Below are 21,269 nucleotides of genomic sequence, written 5' to 3' on the forward strand. Positions count from 1 at the left end.
GGGACATTTATAGAATATACCATCCAACAAAGAGCGAATACACTTTCTTCTCAGCAGCACACGGATCCTTCTCTAAAATAGGCCACATTTTATGCCAAAAAGCTAACGTTAGCAAATACAAGAAGATTGAGATACTACCTTGTATTCTATCAGATCATAATGGATTGAAATTAGAAATAAATGACAGAGTAAAAAACAGAAACTACTCGAACACCTGGAGATTAAATAATATGCTATTGTATGATGAATGGATAACAGAAGACATCAGGAAGGAAATTAAAAAATTCTTAGAGGTAAATGAGAACAAAGAAACATCATATCAAAATCTCTGGGATACTATGAAAGCAGTACTTAGAGGAAATTTTATTCCATGGAGTGCATTCAATAAAAGAAGAAAAAAATCAACAAATAAACGACCTAACACTACAGCTCAAAGCCCCAGAAAAAGAACAGAGCAGCACCAAAAGTAGAAGAAAACAGGAAATAGTTAAAATCAGAGCTGAAATCAATAAAATTGAAACAAAAGAAACAATCGAAAAAATTGACAAAATAAATAGTTGGTTCTTTGAAAAACTAAAATTGATAAATCTTTAGCCACACTAACAAAGAGAAGAAGAGAGAAAACTCAAATTACTAAAATTCGGAATGAACAAGGAAATATCACAACGGACACGAATAAACTACAAAACATAATTAGAAGCTATTTTGAAAATCTATACTCCAACAAAATAGAAAATCTTGAAGACATCAACAGGTTTCTAGAAACATACGAATTACCTAAACTGAACCAGGACATACACAATTTAAATAGATCAATTTCAAGTAATGAAATAAAAGAAGTCATCAAAAGCCTACCAACAAAGAAAAGCCCGGGACCAGATGGATTCTCAGCCGAGTTCTACAAAATCTTTAAAGAAGAGCTCATTCTAATACTTCTCAAAGTATTTCATGAAATAGAAGAGGAGGGAACCCTCCCAAACTCATTCTATGAACACAATATCAACATGATACCTAAACCAGACAGACACATTAAGGAAAGAAAATTTCTGACCAATATCCTTAATGAACATTGATGCAAAAATTCTCAACAAAATCTTAGCAAATCGCACACAAAAATACATTAAAAAGATAGTGCACCACGATCTAGTGGGTTTTATCCCAGGGATGAAACGTTGATTCAACATTCGGAAATCAATAAATATAATTCACCATATAAACAGACTTAAAGTCAAGAATCACATGATTATGCAATAGCAGAAAAAGCATTTGATAAAGTACAGCATCCCTTCATGATCAAAACACTAGAAAAACCAGGGATAGTGGGAACATTCCTTAACATTGTAAAGGCCATCTACGCTAAGCCCATGGCCAATATCATTCTAAATGGTGAAAAACTGAAAGCATTCCCCCTAAAAATTGGAACAAGGCAGGGATGCCCTCTTTCACCACTTCTATTCAATACTGTCCTCGAAACTCTAGCCAGAGCAATTAGACAGACCAAGGAAATTAAAGGGATATGAATAGGAAAAGAAGAACTCAAACTATCCCTATTTGCTGATGACATGATTATATATTTAGAGGAACTCGGAAATTCCACCAAAAAACGTTTAGAACTCTTAAGTGAATTCAGTAAAGTAGCAGGACATAAGATCAATGCTCATAAATCTAATGCATTTTTATACATAAGTGATGAATCTTCAGATAGAGAAGTTAGGAAAACTACCCCATTCACAATAGCTTCGAAAACAAGAAAATACTTGAGAATCAATCTAATAAAAGAGGTGAAAGACCTCTACAATGAGAACTACAGAACACTAAAGAAAGAAATTAAAGAAAACCTTAGAAGATGGAAAGATCTCCCATGCTCTTGGATAAACAGAATTAATATTGTCAAAATGGCCATATTACCAAAAGTGCTATACAGATTCAATGCAATTCCAATTAAAATTCCAAGGACATAACTTACAGAAAAAGAGCAATCATGAAATTCATCTGGAAGAATAAGAAACGCAGAACAGCTAAAGCAATCCTTAGCAGGAAGAGTGAAGCAGAGGGTATCGCAATACCAGACCTTCAACTATACTACAAAGCAACAGTAACAAAAATGGCATGGTATTGGTACCAAAATAGACAGGTAGATCAATGGAACAGAATAGAGGACACGGACACAAACCCAAATAAATACAATTTTCTCATACTAGACAAAGGTGCCAAAAATATGCAATGGAGAAAAGATAGCCTCTTCAACAAATGGTGCTGGGAAAACTGGAAATCCATATGCAACAGAATGAAACTAAATCCCTATCTCTCACCCTGCACAAAAATCAACTCAAAATGGATCAAGGACCTTGGAATCAGACCAGAGACCCTGCATCTTACAGAAGAAAAAGTAGGTCCAAATCTTCAACATGTCAGCTTAGGATCAGACTTCCTTAACAGGACTCCCATAGCACAAGAAATAAAAGAAAGAATCAATAACTGGGATAGATTCAAACTAAATAGCTTTCTCTCAGCAAAGGAAACTATCAGTAATGCAAAGAGAGAACCTACAGAGTGGGAGAAAATCTTTGCCACTCATACTTCAGATAGAGCACTAATTTCCAGAATATATAAAGAACTCAAGAAACTCTACACCAAGAATACAAATAACCCAATCAACAAATGGGCTAAGGAAATGAACAGACACTTCACAGAAGATCTATAAGCAATCAACAGATATATGAAAAAATGTTCAACATCTCTAGTTTTGATGCAAATCAAAACTACCCTAAGATTCCATCTCACTCCAATTAGAATGGTGATTATCAAGAATACAAGCAACAATAGGTGTTGGAAAGGATGTGGGGAAAAAGGTACACTCATACATTGCTGGTGGGGTTGCAAATTAGTGCAGCCACTCTGGAAAGCATTGTGGAGATTCCTTAGAAAACTTGGAATGGAATCACCATTTGACCCAGCTATCCCACTCCTTGGCCTATACCCAAAGGACTTAAAATCAGCATACTACAGAGATACAGCCACATCAATGTTCATAGCACTCAATTCACAGTAGTCAGATTGTGGAACCAACCTAGATGTCCTTCAATTGATGAATGGATAAAGAAACTGTGGTATATATATATACAATGGAATATTACTCAGCTATAAAGAATGATAAAATTATGGCATTTGCAGGCAAATGGATGAAATTGGAGAATATCATGCTAAGTGAGATAAGCCAATGTCAAAAAACCAAAGGGCGAATGATCTCGCTGATAAGCGCATGATGACACAATAATGGGGGGTGGGAGCGGGGCAAGAATGGAGGAAGGAGGGACTGTATAGAGGGAAAAGAGGGGTTGGAGGGGTGGGGGGAGAGGGAAAAAATGAACAGAATGAATCAAAAACTATTACCCTATGTAAATGTATGATTACACAAATGGTATGCCTCTACTTCATGTACAGAAAAACAAGATGTATCCCATTTGTTTATAATACAAATAAATTAAAAAAAATAATAATAAAGATACTGAGTCGACCTACAACTAAAAATATTTTAAAAGGAGAGAGAGAGAAAGCAAGTTTCCTGCTCCAATGGAGGCTACATTCTAAAGAGAGAGAATCTCAAAAAAATAATTTGAAATAAGAAAATATCTGACGTGAATAAGTGCTAATCAGAGAATTAAAATGTGGAGTTGTAAAGGTGACTAGAAATTAACTTCTCAGAGGAGATTATCTTGGATGAGTTCTAACTTTTGGACTCAGGACAGCCTGGCAGGAACAACAACAACAACAACAACAAACAAGTCTACAATAAACTAAGATACTTGTGAGAAAACAGGGCCTAGTAAAAAGAACCTTAAGCTCGCAAGCAGATAAGCTAGGGTCTAGCTCTAGTTTTAGCGAAGACTTGCTATATTACCGTGGCAAGCCTATATCCTTCTCAATATATTTTAAGCTCATTCGAGCTCTAATATGTTTTGATTTGCTTCCTTGAACCTTGCTCCTCCCACCACATGTCTTTCCCCATATCTATGATTCCTGCATCAAAGATTTTAAAGGGGCTGGAGATATGTCTCAGTGGTAGACAGCTTGCCTAGCATGCAAGAGACCCTGGGTTTGATCCTGAGCACCACAAAAATACATAATAAGAAATTTACTTTTTAGTGGGAGTAGTGGTTTGGCAAATAGTGCAAAAACATACCAGGCAGCAAAGATATAGGCTAAGGGATGTTTAGGCAAGCAGACCCTAAATGAAAGCAGTGCTGGATGCTCCCTCAACCATGCCAGGGTTTGGATCACATGAACACCAGAGGGGCTTGCCCTAACATTCAATAGCACTGCTTTCTCTTTGTGAAAGTTCTATATCAAGTCATCAGTATCCATTTAATATCCTGATAGATGGAGACCACTGCTGACAGAATTAGTTTTTCATGTACATTAAGATACACAGTAAATGAAAATTCCAAAAGACAGCCCCTTTTTTCTAAAGTAAACCAAATTTGGAGGCATTAAACACCTTTTTCTAGCAAAAGCCATGTTCTTAAAGCATCTTCAATGACTTAGGAAACATCACTGTGGCCAATTTAGCCCCATAGTTTGGGTTCTGCTGTCTGAGCCTCTTTTTAAGTTTTCCAAAGCAAACTTACAGGTTTGAACAAAATATCTTCTGCATCTGATTTCTCCTATTTTATTCATACAAATTAGAGGGGAAAAAAAAAAGAAAAAAACTTGCACGACATCTCTGTCCTTTTACCAACTGTGCATGCTCTATTTGGTTGCTGTATGAACAGATTACATTGCTCTGCATTGCCCCATAAGACAGTTGTGTGGAAGGGATGGGCAGTTACTTGTCATTTTACTTGTTTGTATGTGAACTATTCACATACAAAGAGACAGTGATTTTCAAAATTTTCATAAAAAAATGAAAGTAATTTCCAGGAAAATAATTCTCACAACTAATTTTTTGGGGGAACAGGGGTGGTACCAGGGATTGAACTCAGGGGAACTTGGCCACTGAGCCACATCCCTAGCCCTACTTTGTATTTTATTTAGAGACAGGGTCTCACTGAGTTGCTTAGCATCTCACTTTTGCTGAGGGTGGCTTTGAACTCACAATCCTCCTGTCAGCCTCTGGAGCTGCTGGGATTCAGGAGGTGTGCACCACTGTGCCCAGCCTCATGACTAATTTATAGGTTAAGAACTATCACCATCATTTTGAAGCTGAGGAAACAGACTCAGACTTGTCCAAGGTCACACACCAAGTTAGTGGCAGAGTTAGAACAATAAAGTATTCGTCTGGTGTGCAGCCTAGGACTCTTTCCAAGAAATTCCATTCCATTATAATCTCCTGTATGCCTTCTAAAAGAATCTTGCTCCTTGTGCAATCAGCATAGCAAATTAGTCCAAATGTAGTAAGTTTGACCTTACAAACTCCCTAAGGAATCACATTCAATTCTCTGTACAAGATTCAAACGTATTTTTTTCTCAAACTGAAAAACAAATGCTAAAGGGTGGGTGCATCTCCAGGAGCATATTTTTCTGCCCACCCCAGTTCACTGACTCCTTACCTGTCCAGGCGGTATGGGAGAGGTACACTTGAGTGATGAGACGGTGACGCCCTGGGCCAGGATTCCGGAAGTCTGCAGGTTTGGGGTGGATCATTTGAGCTTGGCCATCTGGATATAAGACCTAAGAGGTAACAAAAATGAAAAGAAAAACAAACAGTAGAAGAAAGAACAATTAAGAAAACTGAACTGCAAAACAGGAGGAGAAAGATGACACCAGTCTTCATAAAGCAATGCTCCTTGAGGCAAGAGCAATGCTGTAGACATCTCCGTAGCTCCTGTCCCAGCACAAAGCAGTGTCCAGTAAACATCTCTTGAATTCCTAAAAACCCTCCCAAGCACCACCTTCAGAATGACCTTCCCATCTTGGCTGTGAATCACATGAGGGACCAGCATCCATCACAACCGGCATGTATGCAGAACTCTTTTGTAACCGTATTCTTTGCATTAGATTTCAAGCAGTAAAAAAGGCATTTATTGGTCTCTTTCTAAAGAGAAAGAATTTGATGAAGGTCTGTACCAACATTGGCCAGGTCTTCACATTTCACAAACGGCCACAGAGTTCTTTCCTCAGCATCCTGGGGTCCCCCAGCAACCCCTGTAAAGGGCCTATTCCATGGCATACAAATGAATATAGGAACACATGAAGTTGATCCTAGATAAACACAGGACTTGCTCCATGTAAATACACAGATAAGGGCACAGTAGGGAACCGCACGGTTATTTCAATTTTGTAATTCAGGGAAACGTACCTCTGACCATTTGCCCCATAATTCGCTTTCATCTCTTCTCAGGTCTCCCTGATTCTACCCTTCTTTCTTTCTTTTTTAACTGAAGGGGTGGGGTCTCACTGTGTCACACAGGCTGCAGTGGAGTGGCTGTGCATAAGCACAATCTCACTACTGATTCCTAGTACAGACATCTGATAGGCATATCACAACTCAGCCCCAATCTCCTGGGCTCGAATGATTCTCCTATTTTAGCCTCCTGAGAATCTGGTACTGCAGACATGCATCACCACATCCAGTTACCCTTCTTTCTTTAAGCTGCCTCTCCTCAATCTACTTCCAGGCTCTGTGCCTCAAAACTATGACAGCAGAAAAGTCAGCTTCCTGATCCTTGTTATCTTTAGAGACAAGGAGGTGGGGTTCAATTTTTAAGAAGGAAGGGTAGAGGAGGGCTGACACAGGGATGAGCATAAGAAAGAAAATAACAAAGGTAGCAGAACCTTCCAGTGCTCTCAACAAAACTGCCCTTGGTGAAAAGCTCTGTGAGAAAGCTGTTGGAAACTTTCCTTCACTCCTCTACTACACCCAAGAGGGCAGCTGAGAAATCTGTGGCCCATGGAGGTCAGGGGAAGAAAATGGACAGTATGAATTATATTCTGAATTTCAGAACAACTAAGAACTGCATCTCCTATCTCCTATAATAGGTAAAATATAGTAACCTGCACTAGGCTAAGAAGTGTTACTAAATGGAGTTCCTAGAAAGTCTACTTTAAAAAACAAATATAATTTTAACAGAGAATGTAATCTCCATATATTCTCTGAGGCATGTTTACTGCTCTATGTCTAACACTTAAAATAGTGCCTACATAGAACAAAGAGATGTTCAGGGTATAGTGGTTATACTCTATAACACTTTCAAACCCCTGAAGCTGTCGAATGATGGGGCAGTACAAGTCCCAGCTTCCACCAGTAGAGGCGTTAGTTTGCCCATGCATGCAGTGAAGGTGCTACAAAGGGGAGTTTTCACGAGAGTCCAGCAAGTAACCCTTAAATAATCTGTCTACAAGCTCATTTATACTTAGCAGTCTGGAAATTTTTTTTCAGGGACATTGTGAAACAGTGATTCTCATTAGAATTGCTGACTGCCCAAAGAATTACCTATAAACTCTTTAAAAAAAAAAAAAATCACCTATGATCTCAGAGGATTCTGATTTAATTGCTGTAGACTGAGTCCTGTTCATCAGTACTGTCTAATGCTGAAATTCTGAAGAACAGTTGAGATGGAGAACACTAAGAGGGTGGGAGGGATAGAGGGCAATGGAGGACAACTTCATAACTAGCACAGAATTAACTCTCTGTAGGTCTCATGATTTGTAAAATTTCTGCTGGGAAGACAAAAAGTCTCGTTTTCCTATTGTCACCACAGCCAAAGAATACCATCTTCAAGGCCTGATGCAACCTTACCTCCTACAGGAAGACTTCCCTGACTGCTCTAGACTATTTTTCTGCACTCTGATTGTACTTACTGCCAGTGCTCACACCCCTGCTTGCACTCATACCTCTTCTGTTTGGAACACCTCCTTTTGCCCTTGTTTGTTAGTATCATCCTTTTAAATTCCACCACATACCAGCACCTCCACAAAGTTGTTCCTTTCCTTAGACTCTATCACAGTACTCTTGTTAATTTATCTGGTGCAATTCTAATCACTAAACTTCTATTTCATAATTGCCTATCCATTTGTATGTCTCCTAATGCAACTGTGAGCACCCTAAGAGCAAGAACTATGACTTCGGGGCTGGGGAGATAGCTCAGTCGGTAGAGTGCTTGCCTTGCAAGCATGAGGTCCTGGGTTCGATCCCCAGCACCACAAAAAAAAAAAAAAAGAACTGTGACTTCTTTGCGGGGCAGGGGATGGTACTGAGGATTGAACTCAGGGGTACTTTATCACTAAGTTATATCCCCAATCTGTCCATTCATCTCTCTATCTATTTATTTATTTTTGGTACTGGAGAGCGAATCCAGAGCCAATGAATCACATCCCCAGCCCTTTTTTGTATTTTATTTAGAGACAAGGTTTCACTGAGTTACTTAGGGCCTCACTAAGTTTCTGAGGCTGGCCTTGAACTTGCAATCCTCCTACAAGTTCAGCCTCCCAAGCTGTTGGGATTATAAGGATGTGCCACCATGCTCAGCTGCCAGTCCTTTTTTTATTTAATATTTTTTTAGTTGTCAACAGATCTTTTATTTTATTTATTTATATGTGGTGCTGAGTATTGAACCCAGTGCCTCACACATGTCAACCAAGTGCTCTACACTGAGTCACAACTCCAGCACCCCTCAAGTCCTTTTAATATTTTATTTTAAGCCAAGTTTCTCACTAAGTTGCCAAGGTTAGCCTTGAACTTGTGATCCTCCTTCCTCAGCCTCCTAAGTAAATGGAATTGTAGACAGAACTGAAATATTTACTTGGCAACCAACAGTACTTAGTATGTGTATAGGGTAAGCACTAATGCACAAATGGATGGAAGGATGCAAAATATGAATTGATAAGCAGATCTATAACTTTCATGTGTTTCTAATATATCTAACTTAGGAAAAAATACTTCCTAGTGATTGGTTTGCCAGCTGACCTACCTATAGCCTGAAAAAGACTTGCTATTTACAATTTGCTGTAATAAAAATCAAGTCTTTTTTTTTTTTCCTTTTTCTTTTTGAGATGGGGTCTTGCTATGCTTCCCAGGCTGTTCTGGAACTCCTTGGCTCAAATGATGCTCCCTTGTTAGCCTCCTGAGTAAAGGTGAGTACCTCTGTGCCAAGACTTGCGGGGGCAGGGCACGAAGAGGGAGTGGGGATGGTCTTAGAGAAGGATCAAGTCTTTACCTCACATTATAAGAATAGAAAGGGCCCTATCATTCAGTAAATCCTTACTGAGTACTGGGGGCCTAGTATACATCATTCCATTTCAATGTCAACTATTTTTTGTCAGTTGTAGAATGTGAGGTAACTTGCTGTACCAACTAAGAGCTGCTTAGCAACACAGTTTCAAGTCTAGGATCTTTTCTGCAAAGGCTCATCTCCACCTCTTCTCCTTTCCCAGTTTCAACCCCTTAGATAGAGATGGGTACTAAAATTCAATGCTTCAATATGAGGTCACTCTATAGTTCCATGTAAACCAAAATCTGACAGACCTGGATCTTCACAGTGTTCTGAGGATCCTGCACATGTTCCAGGGTTGCATCAACATCCAAGGCCACCACCAACCCAGATGTAAACCGCAAAGGGTTATCTGATTCTCCTGCTGGCTCAATAATAGTAGCAGAAGCTTTGTGGATCTATAAGCAACAAGAAAATATGATGATTCCAATGTCAGAAGCTTATTGAACAAAACAGTCTTAGCATCTAATAGTAGTAGATATGTGGGAGTTAATCAGGAAGGGCCCTAGCCAAGCCACTTTACTAATAAAAGAAGTTCACCACAGTGAACAGTTTTCATGTCTGTACAGATTTGGTCTGATGGGGCAGGACACAGACCCTGACCTGCTCTGGAAGGGGGAGGTGCAAGAAAGTACTCTGACGCAGCATGGTCTGTAGAATTTTGACCACTTCGGCAGGTTTGGATGTCATGAGTCGGGGCATAAGGTCAAGAAGTTTGTCCACAAAGCTGTCCTGCAAATGGGGCAAATCAGCGATGAAACACCTGGAAGAACAAAGAGAAGTGATTGGCTATGCATTCATTCATCATGGGTTGAGCCTCAAACACCTGCCAAGCCCCTGAAGTAGGAAGAGTGTTAAAGTGGGAGGAGCTCAAAGTTCACAACTACAATAGACAGGTACTCAGATAATTATGCCCTATGTCATGATCATTCTAAAAACCTGCTGGGGTTGTGGCTCAGTGGTAGCGTGCTCACCTAGCATGCATGAGGTCGTGGATTTGATCCTTAGCATCACATTAAAATAAAATAAAGGTATTGTGTCCACCTACAACTAAAATATATATATTTACATATAGATATATATGTGAATGAAAACCTAAAGGCTAAAAACATATTTCAAAAAAAGAATCTGCTATTGAATAACACTGTGTGTCAAGCATACACTTAGGTATGCTTAAATGACTTTATTTAAACTTTCCAACAATCCTGTGCACTGTTAAAATTATTTGCTTCTTACAGATCCTTTAATTAACAAATTTTTTAAGAACCTATCAAGTGCTAAGTACTATTTTAGGTACTGGAAATATAACAGCAAGTGAAAAAGAAGAAATGGAACTGTTTTGATGGAGTTTATATTCAAACAATAGAACACTGAGATTCAGAGAGGCTGATGTTACACTGAGACTCAGAAAGATTTAAGTAACTTATTCCCAGCTCATACTGATTTCATAATACTCTGCCTTGTGGAAGAGGATAGTTAAAAAAATTCACTCAAGAGATCATAACTGTACAAGGCTGAATTAAGAAATATGCAGCTCTGGTTAACAAAAGGGGAAGAACTTAGGCAATTCAGAGCTGTCACCTTTCCAAAAACTTCTTCAACCCCACTGTGCAAAAAAAACCTCTGAAGTATCTAAAACCACAAGTAAGGCATGAATGTAAACTTCATATTTGAAGCCAGAGGTCTAAGCTAACCTGTACCTTTTACTAGAGAGCAACCCCTACTGGTGAATGGTGGTAATGCAACCCAGTCCTACGGGAAGCTATCATCACCCAAATGAAAAAAGAATGAGAAGTGTAGGGTCATAAAAACCTCAGGTTGAGTTAAGTTCCAGAGGGCAGAGACAACAGATAGAAGAAATTATTATTAGACTTAATCAATTCCTTTAAAATCATATACTGCCAGCATACCACAAGTTTGGTAATTTCCTAAACTCTCACTTTCTTCACCAAGCCTTCCCTTTCCACTCATCTACTGAATCTGTTAATTCACTTCAAACAGAACAGAAAAATATTCATCCTATAGAATTACAGAACAGTTCTTCGTAGATTATAAATAAATTTGAAAGTTTAAGAACAGGGATTTTAAAAAAAACTGGCAAGTAGTGATCTTGCAACCAGTTTATGAGTTTCCTTCATAATATTTGTCTTTTTATGGCCCAGTTGAGTGCTAAATCCAAACAATTCCCAATGTTTTAATTATCTGGTTGTACATTTACCTTTTTTTTTTTTTTTTTTTTTGCAGTGCTGAGAATTGAACCCAGGGCCTTGTGCTTGTGAGGCAAGCACTCTACCAACTGAGCTATATTCCCAGCCCTGTACATTTAATTTTGAAGCTTTAAAGCTTCTGAAGTTTATTCACCATTAAAGAAAATGTCAAGTAAGGGCACACTGCCATAGAAAATAGCTTGGCTGCATGGGCTAAACCAAATAACCTGGTTTGTGATCCTGAACCCAGGACCTGTGCTTGCAACTGAGCTATATCCCCAGCCCCTGTGATCACTCTTGGTGCTTGGTAAGTTATTCTCTGCATAACCAAAATTTAATAAGCCAGAGAAGTTATGAAATACTCACCTCTGAAAAAAGTCCACTTCCTGTAAAAATTTTTCACACATTCCAAATAAAGGGTCGACTCTGTAGAAAAAAATGCAAAGTAAATAAGTAACTTGCTTGTGAGCTCTGTGAAGTAAATAACGTGGACCAGAAGTCCCAGAAACCTAAGCATGCATGAAAGGAGAATGAGTATATTACACTATAAAATGATTTCTCAGAGAAACAGGACTCCTAATGGATCTAGGGAAAAATAATTGTCAGGACTCTGAGGCCCAATTAAACGACTTCAAAGCCCATTAGGCTAAAGAAACATTCAAAATCAAAGACTATCATAGACCACACTTGGCACTGGACTCAAAGGCTACCAGACAAGAGCACAGCCCACAGACACTGCAGCATCAAGTCCCACTTGTGCAGGAGTTCTTGCAGCAGCCCCACAGGAGTCTTGAAGTTATGATTCTGCAGCTGACAGCTTGGGTCCAAGGAGAAGAGATTAACATCAGGCAGGTGAGGAGACCATCCTGGCTTAGAAGTCTAATGCTCCACAGGTGCTAATGTAGGTGTAGCTTCCTTACACCAGATATGTCCAGATAAAAGAATCACTACATCACTACATTCAACTTTTCTTTTTTTTCCCCCAGTGCTGAGGATTGAACCCAGGGCCTTGTGCTTCCAAGGCAAGCACTCTACCAACTAAGCTATATCCCCAGCCCAGAATCACTGCATTCAGTGATGCCCAGAGTAATGGTATCTATTATCAGGAAACTTAGTTTATTTATACTTCCTTCTAGTCTAAATGCAATTTACTAAGAAATTAGTTTTTCTATACCACTATGGCCTACTAATATAGTTGGTACTATCAGAATTCCAGGGAACAGATGGAAAGTTAATCAAAGGCAAATTCTCATGCAAAAGGGGAGCAATTTTTGTTACTACTTTGCCTGCAGACACAGATTATCTTTCTTCCTCTATCTTGGCTTCTTTAGCCTTGTAGAGTATTTCATTTCAGTAAAAAACCTATTATATACCTAAGTAATCCAGGCAACATGCTAGGTCAATAAAATTCACTATAGTTTTGTGTTCTTTAGATTTGTTGTATGTAATGAATACATGAAACTTCCCATTTTTTTTTTCATTAACATATATTCATTGGAGAAGCAAGTTCCAGTCAAGGAAAAAAAATAAATAAAAACTCTTTCATTAATAAAATATATGAAAGAATAGTGTCCAAGTTCTTAACCTGGTTTCAACTTTCTACTAAAATGTAAGTTCCATGAGAATAGGGACCTTTGTGTTCTTCATCATACACTTCCAGCAAAGAAGCATTCACTAAATATTTGCTGAATGAATAAATAGAAAATGGCAAATGGAAACTTATGCTACAAGCAACATTTATGTGAATTCTTTCCCAAGAAAAAGTAGCACTTGAACTGCTATTGTTTGTTTTGTTTTGTTTTGTTTGCCAGTGCTAGGAATTGAACCCAGGGTCTCACACATGCCAGCTAAGTGCTCTACCACTGAACCACATTCCCAGATGTACCAACTGAAACTTTCTTAAGTGATACAGCTCCAGAAACGGAACTGAAATTTGATAGTGAGATTAACCTACCAAAAACTACAAGGAGTGAAAGGGCTGAAAGGGAGAATTCCAGCCATGCAGGGGCACAAAGGAAAGCAATTTGGCCAAGAAGTAACATTTTTGGCCTGCTTATAAAGAACTAGCTTAGAGAAATTCCAAACAGTAAAATACAATAATATTTGGAAACTCTTCCCCAACCCCAAAACAGCAGGTATCTTCACCTACATGCTATGTGAAGTAGTCCTCTACCATTAAGAATGCCCAATTTTTCTTTGAGGTAAAGGAAAGCAGTGAATGAAGCTCACTAGGGGAAATTAAACACTGACCTACAGCTGCTGGGGAGCTATGCCAATTATTTATTTAAATTAGTCTCGATTTTCATTTCTAATTATGCAAAGAAAATGGAAAAATAATAAGTGTTATGAAGAAAAATCAGGACTGTAAAGAAAACCGAGCAGCTCTCCATAAGATAAAGTCAAGGTCAGAAACCACAGAAAACTCTTTTTAAAAAAAATTCTAGTAAGTAACCTCAATAAGAGTTAAAAGATTTAAAAGGATATTGCACTGAGAAAGCAAAAGAAATGGCTACAAAACACTAGAGAGAAAAAAGCACAATTAGAAATAAAAAATAACAAAATCAAACTGAATAGTGAATGAATAATGTAAATAAACAATGACAAAAACTGAAATGATAAAAGAATATACTGAGGAATTTACTCAGAACATGGAGTAGAAAAACAAAGAAATTGAAATTACAAAAGAAGTAGCAGAGAGCAAACAGGTCCAAAGGATGCAAAATCCATTATGAGAAACCAGAGTGGACAGAAGAAATAGTAATAATAATAATAATAATAAAATAATGGTAGGAAAACAAGCAAACCATGAGCTAAAAAAGAAGTTGAAACTTCAAAGTCTCACTGAGAATCAGCAACAATATTGAAAGCACATACCTAGACATATCCTGCTGAAATTTCTGAATTCTGAAGAGAAAAAGAAAAATTTACAGCTTTGACCCAGGAAAAGTAAGCTATCTATAAAGGAAAGAGAAGCAGATTGACATCAGACATCCTAACTGTGCTATTAAACACCAAAAGGCAACTCAACAATATTTTCAGAGTTTAAAAGAATTCCATTTAAGTATGAGAGCTAAAGAAAGGCAGTTTCAGAAATACAAGGTTTGATTGTGTATATACTAGAGCATGTTTCTAGTCAAATTAAAAAAATAAATTAGAACAATGGATTTAAATTATTTTTTAAATATTTTTTGGTTATCAATGGAGCTTTATTTTACTTGTTTATATGTGGTGCTGAGAATCAAACCCAGTATGTTGCACATGCCAGGCAAACGCTCTACCACTGAGCTACATACAACTCAAGGGCAAGGGATTTTTTAAATGGCGATTGTGATACAAAAAGAACAGTGGTGGACAAATTGGAGTTAAGCTTAAAAAGATTATATAGAACTTATATAATCTTAAAAATTTATGATGATTAATGCATATTTTAAGAAATCATTCTTAAAATAAGATACATTATAAAAACATAAGAAGCTAAAGTGAAGTTCCAATTATTTAAACAGTACGAGACAAATAAGTAAAAGTACTCTCAAATTTCCACTTGAAGATAGAGAGATGATCAGAAAAATACACATATTAGAAGTGTAAGAATACTCTAATCCTGATGACTTGGAAGGCTTAGGCAGGAAGATCATAAATTCAAGGCCAGTCTCAGCAACTTAGTGAGACTCTGTCTCAAAATAAATAAAAAAAAGGATTAGGGAATGCAGCTCAGTGGTAAAATGCTTCTGGGATCAATATTCAGTACTGGAGACAGGGGGCAGGAAGAGTAAAAATAGTATCACTAAAACTAATATTAGCTAATATTTACCAAGTGTTTACATGAATGTGATAGGCAGTATTTTAAGGGCTTTACATAAAATGACTCAATAATCCTGCCAGGCATGGTGGCCCACACCTGTAATCCCAGTGATTCAAGAGGCTGAAACAGGAGGATTGCAAATTCAAAGCCAACCTTAGCAAATTGGTGAGGCCCTAGGCAATGTAGCAAGACCCTGTATCAAAATAAAAAATAAAAAGGTCTGTGGAAGTGGCTCAGTCGTTAAGTGCCCCTCTGTTCAATGTCCAATACTCAAAAAAAAATTTTTTTTCAATAATCCTCACAATAACCATATGAGAAAGAGGTAAGTACTATTAATCACCCCAATTTAACTTAAGGGAACAAACAGATGAAGCGTTAAGTAACTTGTCCAAGGTCACCAAGTTTGCAAAGTACGGAGGTGTAAAGGTAAGATCTGAAGGTAAGCAACAAGGCACCACAGGCTTAACAGTGATGCATCACTGCCTCTCACCTGACAAGTTTAGAATTAGGGTACAGATGATTCAAACCCCTGGTGGGGAAAAGAAACAAAAGAATCAATTGTTCCAGTAAAAAAAAAAAAAAAAAAGAAAGAAAGAAAGAAAGAAAAGAAAAAATGAAGAAATGACAAAGTAAACAAGAATGTATACAAATGGAAAATATAGCATGAGTACAGATCAAAGACATTACCATCTTTAATGACATGGAAAGATAAGTACAACATATAGTAGTGTGAAAGTAACAGGAGGCAAAAAAGCAAAGTGTACTATAAGTCTATTATGTTAATACACACACATTTATAATTTACATATGTTAAAATGGCTTGAAAAAAGTCTGGAAATATATACATGAAATGATAGCTGTTTTACAGGGGTGTGTAGCCAGGGAATTTTCACATATTCTGCAATGTTTTAATTTTTTTTACAATTATATTTGAACTGCAAAATACATCTATTTTGTTTTAAAAATTAAAAATACTGATACTATCACATGTACCTCTCTTTTCTCAGATGTGAGTGGGACACACTGGGATTAAACTTTTTAGAAAGGAATATATGGATGTCTTAAAGATTAAACCAAATCATCGGATTTCAGAGAAGTTAAACAATAAAAAGTATGCATTTGAGAATGGATAAAATATTAACAATTCCCATTATCAGAAAGTCTTATAGCTACCATCATATTGAGCTCTTATTATGTATCATGCTAAGTGCTTTTACATGTATTTTTCCATTTATGCTTCACAGAATCCCCAAGAAATAGATGCTGCAATCATTCTCATTTTGCAGGCAGGGAAACAAGGCACAGAAGTTAAAAATATCTGTCCTTAATCAAATAAATAGAAAGTGGAGAAGTCTGGATTTGAAAAAGGTAGTCTGACTTCATAGTACATTCACCTTTACTGCCAGAAAGCTTACTAGTCCTTTCCAAAGAGAAAAAGTGATTTCTGGTATCAAAATTCTTAAAGACACCTATCTAATCATGAAGGACCATACAGAATGTCCTTGTTGCCAAATGAAGTCCTGTGTTGTACTGTAGGTAATGGAAAGCCACTGGAGGGTAATTAGCAAGGAAGAGACATTAACTGGATTTCCAAGGATCTAATATGACCCATGAAAAGTACTTGGAATATCTGGAGAAAGAAATGAATAGACTGTATGTCCCACAGTCAATCTTTCCTAAATCTCATTTTACTGTTCACTTACTATTGGTGAGACCTCTGAATACATTTGGAAGTATCTTTGAAAGGAAAATGTCACCATCTTACCCTCGAGTAGTTCGTGCAGTTACTATAAGCTGCAAAGCTTTGGCCTGAAGCCTCATGTGATGTATAATCACCACTTGCTTATTATCCACTCCACTGTACATGAACTCCATTTTGTAGGTTTCTTCCATGATCTATGAGGAAAAGATAATTAATAATCAGTAAAAATATCACAGTATTACCTGAGAGCAGTACAGACTTCTACAAACTATCTTCTGGTTTTTTGTTTTTATTTTTTTGTGGTGCTGGGGATTGAACCCAGGGCCTTGTGCATATGAGGTAAGCACTCTACCAACTGAGCTATATCCCCATCTGCAGACAAACCATCTCCTTAGGTGAAACTATGAAGTAAGATTTTTGAAAAATAACTATGTTTTAATTCTGAACTAAGATTTTAAAGTACCAAGTAAGATCAGCATAGTGTATCTTGTGAAAAGAGAATAAATTATTTTGTCAATTGAAGAAAAAGATTTTCATCTACTAGTAAAAGCATCTTAGTTGTTGATATGAAGATATGAAAGTTTACTGATAAAATTGCAAAGTACTTCTCTTTACCCTAAATCAAACTCACTGTGCTATGGGAACACAGTGATGTTCCCATATAATACGAGATGTTATTTGACTGATGATGGAGTTATGTCCCAATAAGCCCACTGTAAGTTGAAAATATCATAAGTTGGGGCCAGGTACGGTGGCACATGCCTATAATCTGAGTGGCTTGGGATGCTAAGGCAGGAAGATCACAAGTTCAAAGCCAGCCTCAGCAACTTAGTGAGACCCTAAGCAACTTAACAAGACTCTGTCTCTAAATAAATAGAAAAAAGTGCTGGGGATGTGGCTCAGTGGTTAAGTGACCCTCTGTTCAATTCCCAGCAAACCACCCCCCCCACACCAAAGAAAAAGAAAATATCGTAAGTCGAAAATGCATTTAATACACCTCATCTACCAAATATCCTAGCTTAGTAATACCTACACATTACTGTAGGGTATGGGCTCCTGATCACATGGCTGACTAGAGACTGCTATTATCAGTATCATGAAAGAGTATATCATCCTACACATTACTAACCCAGGAAAATATCAAAACTCAAAATCCAAAGGAAGGTTTCTACTGAAAGCATATTATTGCAGTATCATAAAGTTGAAAAGTATAGTTGCAACATTTGTAAATCAGAGACCATCTGTATGTACTATGTACAGAAACCCAATCCCCAGGAAAAGCCTTCCAAGAATTAAGTGTTAGGAACCATTAACAGCATGTCAGTCATCCAGACAACCTGTGCTGTAGGCCTGGTCTCTCTGAGGAAGATGGGAGACGGAATAACTAGGAAACAATGACTATTGCCAGGCACAGTGGCACACACCTATAATCCCAGGGACTTGGGAGGCTGAGGCAAGGAGGGTCGTGAGTTCAAAGCTAGCCTCAGCAAAAGCAAGGTGCTAAGCAACTCAGTGAGATCCTGTCTCTAAATAAAATACAAAATAGGGCTGAGGGTGTGGCTCAGTGGTCAAGTACTCCTGAGTTCAATTCCCATTACCCCCACAAAAAAACAAAAACAAAAACAAAACAATGACTATGAGCACAGAACAAGCCCAATGTATTTAAGTTCTTGCTCAGTTCAATCCAAATCAGTTATTTCCCTTCAAATGATGCTTCTCTTTCCCCACTGTGCTTGCTTCCCTTGGAAGGCTTTGGGGTCAGAGAAATGACTCGAGGCTCTCCTACAACTGACAGTAAGATCAGTTACTTAATTACATGCTGCCTAACGTTTCCCTATGTGAAAACAGGGAAGAAATAGCACCAATTCATAAAACTTCCAGTATCAAAAGGTGCTTGGAAAGAATTTAGCACAGGATCTGGTATACAGCAACAGTAATCCTCTTCCTTTCAGACTACTTCTCCCTGGTCTCTATCTTCCCAACATAGCCCAGTTTTGCTTCTAGTCATTAGGTTCCATTTCCCTACAAAACACCAAACACCAGATTTGAGAGGGAGTCTGGATCAGATTCGAGATTTGAGATATTGGGCAGTACAGGAAAAAGAAAACAGATTCTGTGTATCAGCAGATTTGGGATGGATATCAAGTCCTAACACTACTAGCTACAGAGTTCTACCTTGCTAAGCCTCATCTGTAAAATGGTCTAGATCTTTATTTCTATCTAATGGCATTACTATAAGGATTAATTAAAATAACAGGATTGAACTCATTTAGTGAACAATCACAGTCACCATCATTAGCTTCCTAATAGGTCATAGTTACTGGGTCATATGTAGACTCACTATCTGGAAAGCAAGACCCACATGGCTTCGCTAAGTCCCAAAACTTCTGAATGAAGGGAACTGCTCAAAGCTAGAAAGACAAACACTTGAGGCAAATAAAATTAAATGCTACTTAATGAACTAAGCAGAAATAAAAGAACCTTCTAACATTTCAAGAGATGATATAGTTTTAACTATAGATTTATTTATGATACTGGGATGCTGGGGATTGAACCCAGGGCTTTGTGCATGCTAGGCAAGCTCTCTATCAAGTGAGCTATATCCCCAGATGTACTAGTATATGAAAGATTCATGACAGTATTGACTGGATTTTAGTGTATCTGAAACACAAACTAATAATTTTGAACACAAAAGCATCTTAGAAATTATACAATTCAATTGCTACAGTTTATACAGGAAGAAAAAAATCCAGGAAGGTTAAGTAACTTGCTCATTATCACCCAGAAAATGAGAGACAGACCTGAGATTATCCCAACTTCAAACCCAATGTTATGTCCCCTAATTATGCTGCTTGCTTTGCTTTGCTTTTTTTTTTTTTTTGGTGTGTGTGTGTACCAGGGACTGGACTCAGGGATGCTTAACCCACTGAGCCACATCCCCAGCCCTTTTTATATTTTATTGAGAGACAGCGTCTCACTAAGTTGTGCAGGGCCTTGCTAAATTGCTGAGGTTGGCTTTGAACATGCAATCTTCCTGCCTTAGCCTCCCAAGTCACTGGGATTACAGGTATGTGCCACCATGCCTGGTTATGCTGCTTTTCTTATAAGTACCTTCTACCTATCATAGCCTGAAATTAGGGAAGCCACAGTAGAGGCATGCAACCATAGGAAAGCTTCTGGCTCTGCCCTGAACTAAATAATTCTTGTGAGAGAAGGTCTCAATAAACTTACCTGTTTTGCTGCTGCTGAGGCCAAATCACTCTGCTTTAGATACAAAGGGGCAGCCACATTCCACAGCTTTTCCTGCAATGCCTATTCAGATAAATGAGAACAGAACACAGAAGTCAAAAAGAATGACAAATCATTTAATTTAATTTGTACTTTTGCTTTGAACATCCACCATGATGAGGAAGGAGTTTTCATTAATTTTATTCTTTAAAGTTATTAAGTCCTAATTATTATGAAGTGACCAACAGTTTGGGCTAAATGAACTACCCATGTGATCCAACTCCTGGCCCAAAGGCCCTGTGTCTCAGATAAACGTTTGGAAGCAGAGTATAGGAGCCGTAAAAACCTCACGAGAATGTACAAGCAAGCCAGCTTCCTGGGCTCTGGGCCCTCCCGTTCCCACCAAGTTAGTCACTAGATTAACATGGGTCATCTAGACCCTTCTCCCATGATTGTGGTTCTTTTTTCTTTGCTTCTTCCTTATTAGCCTTTGAAAAGCCTATAACCTTATCAACAACCCAAACTAGAAATCAAGCCACTTTCCTGAATTCTTCCCTTTCTCAATCTTTCTACACTCAAAACAATCGCTAAGATCTATAGATTTTACCTTCCATCTTTCTACTCCCCTATCCATCCAATTCATACCAACTCTCATTTGACCTTTGTTGTAGACACTTATTGATAAGAATCATCTTAATTACAAATGTGTAATTAAATGACACTACAGAAAACCAGGACTAACCTTGCCCAATAGAAATATAAGCCGCCCATGAATTTTAAATTTTAAATTTTTAGTAGCCATATTTTAAAAAGTAAAATAGGTGAAATTAATTTTTAATATACAGTTTATTTAACTCAGCACATTAAAGATATTATTTAACCATACTTTACTTTAAAAAATGATGGGGCACACCTATAATTCCAGCAGCTCAGGAGCTGAGGCAGGGGGATCACAGGTTAAAGTCCAGCCTCGGCAACTTAGTGAGGTCCTCAGCAACTTAGCAAGACCCTGTCTCAAAATAAAAAATAAAAAGAGGTTTCCCAGCACCACCAAAAAAAAAAAAAAAAAAAAAAAAGAGCTGGAAATGTGGCCCAGTGATTAATCTATGGTTAAGCACCCT

At 37.7% G+C, this 21,269-nt stretch overlaps 1 protein-coding gene and 1 pseudogene across 3 annotated transcripts in view; one reads left to right on the forward strand and one right to left on the reverse strand.

Annotated features, from left to right (window-relative positions):
• The window catches only part of LOC306640671 (coiled-coil domain-containing protein 43-like), a 436,234-nt pseudogene that overhangs the window by 13,957 nt on the left and 401,008 nt on the right, over nt 1-21,269 (forward strand). The window lies entirely within an intron of this gene.
• Nucleotides 1-21,269, reverse strand: part of INTS4 (integrator complex subunit 4) — a 101,991-nt gene that overhangs the window by 8,461 nt on the left and 72,261 nt on the right. Inside the window, exons 17-23 of one of the 2 annotated variants that reach the window (XM_079105092.1) lie at nt 20,152-20,232; nt 16,984-17,114; nt 14,291-14,320; nt 11,783-11,842; nt 9,813-9,972; nt 9,464-9,607; nt 5,550-5,670 (exon numbers count right to left, since the gene is read on the reverse strand). In XM_079105092.1, the coding sequence (XP_078961218.1) occupies nt 5,550-5,670; nt 9,464-9,607; nt 9,813-9,972; nt 11,783-11,842; nt 14,291-14,320; nt 16,984-17,114; nt 20,152-20,232 (727 nt within the window). The remainder of the gene's footprint in view (nt 1-5,549; nt 5,671-9,463; nt 9,608-9,812; nt 9,973-11,782; nt 11,843-14,290; nt 14,321-16,983; nt 17,115-20,151; nt 20,233-21,269) is intronic. The other variant, XM_079105093.1, reaches the window with a different exon arrangement.

The sequence above is a fragment of the Sciurus vulgaris genome (genome assembly GCF_902686455.1).
Source record: "Sciurus vulgaris genome assembly, chromosome: 11".
NCBI classification, from domain to species: Eukaryota; Metazoa; Chordata; class Mammalia; order Rodentia; family Sciuridae; genus Sciurus; species Sciurus vulgaris.